At 43.4% G+C, this 7,295-nt stretch overlaps 1 protein-coding gene across 1 annotated transcript in view; it reads left to right on the forward strand.

The window, feature by feature from the left end:
• Positions 1-165: 165 nt before the first annotated feature.
• The window catches only part of LOC115948797 (leucine-rich repeat-containing protein 7-like), a gene marked incomplete at its 3' end in the record, with an annotated part of 22,240 nt that continues 15,110 nt past the window's right edge, over positions 166-7,295 (forward strand). Inside the window, exons 1-5 of the mRNA XM_031063767.1 lie at positions 166-169; positions 462-664; positions 4,735-4,852; positions 5,666-5,744; positions 7,071-7,160. Of these exons, the coding sequence (XP_030919627.1) occupies positions 166-169; positions 462-664; positions 4,735-4,852; positions 5,666-5,744; positions 7,071-7,160 (494 nt within the window). The remainder of the gene's footprint in view (positions 170-461; positions 665-4,734; positions 4,853-5,665; positions 5,745-7,070; positions 7,161-7,295) is intronic.

Genomic DNA, 7,295 nt, shown 5'->3' on the forward strand with positions numbered 1-7,295 from the left:
TGTTTTCCGCGGGTGCTGCGGGAGCCTGTGGGAGCAGCTGTGGAAGCTCTGCTGGTGTGGGGGATCCAGGGATAATTCCCATTCCCCACGGGAATCCCACCCAGGTGCCTCCACCTGCGTCCCTGCCTGCTCTGGGCCAGGGACCGGCCTTGTCTCTGTGCTTCCATGGGTGGGTTTGGATCCTGTGCCTTCCCACTTTCCTGTTACAGCCAGGCTCGTGGCTGGGCTAGGTGTGTTCCCTTCCATCCTAGAGCAGGGAACAGCTGCAGGGTCCGGGTTCTCTCCTTGCACCCCAAATCCCACCTTCCATTCCAGCAAGGTGCCACAGACACCGCACAACCTGCACTCTGGATATCCCTGGGGAAAACTGCTTTTAATGAGCTGCAATCCACAGCACAACTCCCAAGAACATTCCCCCAGAACGCTGCTGAAATCCCATTTTCCTCCCCTTTTGCCCCCAGTATGCTGCTTGGAGATGACCAGCAAAAGGAAGCTGATCGGGCGCCTGGTGCCGTGCCGGTGTTTCCGCGGCGAGGAGGAGATCGTCTCCGTGCTGGACTATTCCCACTGCGGCCTGCAGCAGGTGCCAAAGGAGGTCTTCAACTTCGAGAGGACCCTGGAGGAGCTCTACCTCGATGCCAACCAGATTGAGGAGCTTCCCAAGGTAATCCATGTCCTGCTGGGGTGCCAGGGCTAAGCTGGAGTGTGTGCCCGGCTCTGGGGCTGCTGGGGAGTGATGGAGATGGGGGCTCCAGGGATATTCCTTGGAATCAGGGCTGGACTGGGAGGAGAAGGGGCTCCTGCTCCTTCCTTACAGCACGGGAATGGGGCAGCTTGGAGCCTGGAACTGGGAAAAACAGTTCTGCTAAGAAATGGTGCTGGCTCTGAAAATTCCTGTGGTACCCAGTACGTGGATCAGGAACCACCACTGCCTTTGGATCCTCTCCAGCCCTGCTTTTCCTTCAGGACCAGCCCTTTATCCCTGTGGGCCATTCCTGGGAATACCAGGGCTGTCCTCCATGTCAGGATCAGCCCTTATCCCTGTGGGATATTCCTGAGGATGCCAGGGCTGTCCCCTGTGTCAGGATCAGCCCTTATCCCTGTGGGATATTCCTGAGGATGCCAGGGCTGTCCCCTGTGTCAGGATCAGCCCTTATCCCTGTGGGATATTCCTGAGGATGCCAGGGCTGTCCCCTGTGTCAGGATCAGCCCTTATCCCTGTGGGATATTCCTGAGGATGCCAGGGCTGTCCCCTGTGTCAGGATCAGCCCTTATCCCTGTGGGATATTCCTGAGGATGCCAGGGCTGTCCCCTGTGTCAGGATCAGCCCTTTATCCCTGTAGGATATTCCTGGGAATGCCAGGGCTGTCCTTCCTGTGGGATATTGCTGGGAAATGCCAATGGTCCGAGCAGGAGTTTCATAGCTGCCCTGAGATCATCCAAGCCATCCTTCCCGTGTAAAATTCCCCTTCTGGAACCTTCCAATCCGTCCTCCTGCTGATCAATGTTTGCTATAAGGAATTAAAAGCTACTGTAACCAAAATGTTCTGGAAACAAAGGAGGGAAAGGTGGAAAAACCAATTAGTGGCAGGTGCTGGCTCCGTAATGAAGCATGAAGGGATGGGATCCAGGCCTTAATGGAATATTTTCTCCACAATAATGAAAGATGCTTGCAAATCTTTAATTAAACATTGCTTCATTCTCCACCATCGTACAGCAAATTTCCCGTTTTTGCTGCACAGAGACTTTGTAAAAAATCCATTTACAGAAGTACAAAATGGGCTTTTTCCATGCCATGGGGTTGCTTTGCCGGGATGTGATGGTTCATTGCTTGAGAGGTTTCACTCTGTGGAGGAATTCTGTACAGATGGTGGGGCAGGGCCACCAAAATCCCTTTATTTTCATGGAAAAATGCTGTGGAGAGCTGCCTGAGCTCTTCTGGAGACACAGCACAGAACCACCTGGGTTCTAGCCCCAGAAATCCCAAAAGGATCTTGGGGAAAACCTGCTCAGGAAGCCCTGAGGTCCCATCTTCTCCTTCTCCTTCTCCTTCTCCTTCTCCTTCTCCTTCTCCTTCTCCTTCTCCTTCTCCTTCTCCTTCTCCTTCTCCTTCTTCTCCTTCTTCTCCTTCTTCCCCTTCTTCTCCTTCTCCTTCTTCTCCTTCTTCTCCTTCTCCTTCTTCTCCTTCTCCTTCTTCTCCTTCTTCTCCTTCTTCTCCTTCTTCTCCTTCTCCTTCTTCTCCTTCTTCTCCTTCTTCTCCTTCTCCTTCTCCTTCTCCTTCCCCTTCCCCTTCTCCTTCTTCTTCTTCTTCTTCTTCTTCTTCTTCTTCTTCTTCTTCTTCTTCCAATAACAATAATAATAATAATAATTGTTGTTGTTGTTATTGTTATTATTATTTTCCTTCTGCTACTGAGGAATACTGGAAGTCTCTCATTTAGGGAGGGATTTTTGGGATATTTGGGCAGGGCCTCATGGAATGATCAAAGTGTTTCAGAAAACAAATATGTCAGAGCAAGATGCCAGGATCCTGTATGGAAAAAGGAGGATCAGAGGGAAGAGGTCCAAAATGCTGAAGCTGGGATGAAGGTGATAATTTTAATTTAGAGTAAATCGAGTTTAACATAATCTTGGCCATGTGGAAGAGAAGATTAATGGCAGTGTTAATAGCACTCATCAGTTTTTGTCTTAAGCCTTTATTAATTGTAACCAGGAATTCAACAGCTGAAATAATTCCTTTATCAAATGTTCTGCTCGAGGTGTTTTTGCTGCAGAGCTCAAGGCTCTTTTTTTTCCATCACTGAATTAATATTCCAGGAGAGAAAACGCCTTTTTTTCCCCCGTGAAACTGGCACTGTAATACTTAACATGAACTTTTGTGTTTTACATTAAATTCTACAATTCTCTCCTCCCTCTGCAAATGTGTTTTCAAAGAATTTATTCCAGAGGAAATTTTCAGTCAGTTTCTGTTCTTTGCCAAATATTCTGTGCCCCTGATATTACAACATTCTTTTGAATCAAAACTCTTGATCATGTTTTATTATTTAATGAGGAAACAACTTAGTTAAGTCCAGCTCTACTTTAGTTTCACATGATGCTCTAAAGTCCAGTAAATTATTTTGCACTGAACTGATGCCTTAAACTCATTCTGCCTGATTTTATTTTTACTTTTCATTTAGGTATCATACTGATGATTCTTTCCCTGCTGATTTTCAGTTCTTCACTTCTTGTATTTCTCCGGTTTTTTAAGGATTTACAAGATGTTTTTATATTTCTAACTCTCTTTTTTGGCTAAATCCAACCAAGTCTTTTTATTCTCTTTGCCTTTCACTTCATTCTCCTGCTGCAAAAAATCCTTTATTTGTGTGAGTCAAGTGAATTGATGACTAATAAAGGGAAAATTGATCTGGATGAGAGTGGAGTCATTGTAATCAGCATCCAGAGAAACATGAGTGGGCTGGAGTTCTCCCCAGAGGTGCAGAATAAAACCCTGATTTCATAACTCAGAGCTCGGTAGCATCACTTGGATTTGGTCTGAGTGGAATTAAAGTTGTTCATGGGCAGAGGGAATGATGATTCCAACAAAATCCTGATGGCCAGGGAGCTCTGGAAACTGGGAAAAATATCTGTTAAGCATACAGTGGGTGAAAAGAAAGCAGTTTTGGGACTTCATTCCATGTCTCATATTCCTTCTGATGCTTCATAAAATCATTCCAGAGGGAAGATTTTTAATTTGGCTTCTCCCTCCAGCACTTCCAAAGCCTTGGGTGTGTCCAGATGGGGTCAGAACTCTGAGTTCCAAGCCTTCCTCTGCTCCCAAAGGAATTCCTGGTGAAAACCGGGAATCCACTTTATAAAATTGGAATTTGATGGAAAAATTAGAATTGAGTCCTGAATTTTGGGCAGGGATTTCAAGGAAGTATCCTTTGGATAATGCCAAAGCATTTTTGGATCTTGAGAATAATTATTTAATCTGAATGCAGTCACAATATTTTAAAATCTAATGTGAAATTTAATTATGAAATAAAATATTTTAATTTACCAGCAGGCACAAAATTTGGGAATTTTTATGACAAATATGGAACACACCAATAAATATGAAGTACATACAATGATATCAGAATCACAAGATATTGGTTGCAGTGAATTTACAGGTTTTGAGTGGTTTTCGAACATCCCTGCTACCCATGACCTCTTTGTCATATTTTCTGAAAAATCCCTTCACCAGGATTTCTTCTCCTGGGAAGCTGAGAAGCCTCAGAGAAAAAGGAAAACAACATCATCTCATTTGCTTCTCCTGTGTTTTGCTGCTTTGGAATGTGGTTGGAGATTGTATATCCAACACGTGAATTGTTTTGACTTAATGCCCAATCACGGTCAGGCTGTGTCGGACTCTGAGGAGAGAGTCAGGAGTTTTTCATTAGTATCTTGTTAAGCCTTCTGTAAGGATCCTTTCTCTGTTCTTTACTATAGTTTTAGGATAGCATACTTTAATAGAGTATAATATCATAAAATATTAAATTAGCCTTCTAAGAACATGGAGTCAGACTCATCATTTCCTCCTTCATCCTGGGGACCCAGCAAATACCACCATCCCCATCAACCATGGGAATGCCTTCCCAAAAATCCCCCTGGGAGGGTGGAATTCTGCTGTGGCCGGGGGGGGTTGTGCTGTTTGTGTGCCAGTAAGGATCCCAAATGGATTTATTTCTTCTCTCCCATGGAACCCCGGAACAGCAACTGTTCAACTGCCAGGCCCTGCGGAAGCTGAGCATCCCCGACAACGACCTGTCCAGCCTCCCCACGTCCATCGCCAGCCTGGTCAACCTCCGTGAGCTCGACATCAGCAAGAATGGTGAGGGCTCCCCTTCCCCAGCATCCCCTAAAAAAGCAGGAGCTGAGATGGAGTTTTGGCTCCTTGTGGCGCGGAAATTCGCACTTCGTCTCAGGTTCCGCGCATGGCGCCGTGTGGGAGGGTCTGTGCAAACCCAGCTCTGGTTTTTCCTTTAAAACATTGAGTTTTCTTCAGTGTCCTGTGCTCTGGGTGCTTCTGCCCAGCTGGGAGTAGGAATGTAAGGCCAGTTTTCCATGCACTTAGGAACATTCCACTTCCAAAGTGGTTCAGAGCTCGCTGGGCTCTTGTGTGGGGCATTTAAACAATTCCCAGGATTTATCTGGGCTGGTTTGCTGCTGTGCATTCCCAAATCGGGGAATTTTAATTCCATTTTCATATCAATAGGCCTAAAAACCTTTGCTGCCTGAGCTCAAGGGTCTTTGTTTTTTAAAAATGAGGCTTAGAAACTCCTGGAAATATTGGGAAATTTCCTGTCAGTGGGGGTCTGGAGACTGTGAGAGAAAAGCAGTTTGGGAAGGGATGAAGGCACAAATCTCAGCACCAATTATGTCACTGTTAATTCTAGAACATTATATAAATCAAGCATTAGCAGAAGAGTTATAATTTTCTATATTCATGTATTTATTTCGAACTTGAGCCCTTTTGGATGATAATTCCAAACTGTGTTTCCTTCCTGCTCGAGCTGAAGTCTGAGCTGGAAATCCCAACTGTCCATTTATGAACAGACCAGGCTGAACAGGTTTTGTGTAGATAATATTTGTCTATGTCTAATAAATATTTTTGTGGATCTAATACTCTTTCCATGTTTTTTAGGAATCCAAGATTTCCCAGAAAACATTAAGTGTTGTAAGTGTTTAACAATAATCGAAGCCAGCGTCAATCCCGTGTCCAAGTGAGTACCAGGAGCTCGTTTTGCTCATTCCAAGGGCACAAAATGTGCTCAACATGAGCTCAGAGCCTTTTATTCAGTTCTTTTGCAGGGTTAATCTGAATGTCTATCTAATTGTTTAAATTTAAGCAATTTAAATTTGTTTCTAATTTAAACCTGGAGTGGGTTTGTCCGAGATCTGAGTACTCTGGTAGTGCCAGTCAGGCTGGGCAGTCTCTGATCACAGGGGCGAGGCTTCACCTGGACACTTGGCCAGCCTTTATTCCTTATTCCTTCCAAAATCCTGCAAAAATAGCAACAAAAAATTAGTTGTATATCCAGGATTTACAAAGTGGAATGAAGAGGAGAAAGGGTGAAATGTTGATGTTTCAGTTTAAAAAAAAATAGAGAGAAATAGAAGAGGGAGAGGGAGGAAGAATGAGAGGAATGGAGGAGAGAAGGAGAAAAAAGGAAAAAGATGAAAAGAGAGAAAGAGAAGGGAGGAAGGGAGGGAGGAAGGAAGAAGGAGAAGGGAAAAGAAGGGACAAGAAAAGAAAGGAGAAGAGAAGAAGAGAAGAGAAGAGAAGAGAAGAGAAGAGAAGAGAAGAGAAGAGAAGAGAAGAGAAGAGAAGAGAAGAGAAGAGAAGAGAAGAAAGAAAAGAAAAGAAAAGAAAAGAAAAGAAAAGAAAAGAAAAGAAAAGAAAAGAAAAGAAAAGAAAAGAAAAGAAAAGAAAAGAAAAGAAAAGAAAAGAAAAGAAAAGAAAAGAAAAGAAAAGAAAAGAAAAGAAAAGAAAAGAAAAGAAAAGAAAAGAAAAGAAAAGAAAAGAAAAGAAAAGAAAAGAAAAGAAAAGAAAAGAAAAGAAAAGAAAAGAAAAGAAAAGAAAAGAAAAGAAAAGAAAAGAAAAGAAAAGAAAAGAAAAGAAAAGAAAAGAAAAGAAAAGAAAAGAAAAGAAAAGAAAAGAAAAGAAAAGAAAAGAAAAGAAAAGAAAAGAAAAGAAAAGAAAAGAAAAGAAAAGAAAAGAAAAGAAAAGAAAAGAAAAGAAAAGAAAAGAAAAGAAAAGAAAAGAAAAGAAAAGAAAAAAAGAAAAGAGCCTTTGGTTTAGATCCCTCAAGCAGGAAGGGAGCAAAGGCTGCTGTCCCCTGAATGTGCCAGGCCTTTGCATTTCCTGTTTGTAGCAATGCAGAGAAGATGGAAATGGGCAAAAATGTCTGTTAAAAGTGAGTTCTTCAGGAGAATTTGGGTAGAAGAAGTAGGTGAGAGAGAAAGTCACCTTTCTGCTTCTAAATATACATTGTTATTATCTCCATGGCAACTCGGGGTGAGCATTAAGGTTTGCTCTGTTTTTTTAGGCTGCCAGATGGCTTCACACAACTTCTAAATTTGACCCAGCTCTATCTAAACGATGCCTTTTTGGAGTTTCTTCCAGCTAACTTTGGAAGGTAAGGATGAGTCACCACAGCACATCCCTGTCGCTGAACCCAGCTCAGGCTCCGAGGGACCGGCTCAAAGCTGGCTCCCCTTGAAAAAGTGAGCACAAAACCCAGAGATTTTGGCTTTTCAGGGCTGTGTTTGTC

The sequence above is a fragment of the Geospiza fortis genome, unplaced genomic scaffold (genome assembly GCF_000277835.1).
Source record: "Geospiza fortis unplaced genomic scaffold, GeoFor_1.0 scaffold496, whole genome shotgun sequence".
Classification (NCBI taxonomy): domain Eukaryota; kingdom Metazoa; phylum Chordata; class Aves; order Passeriformes; family Thraupidae; genus Geospiza; species Geospiza fortis.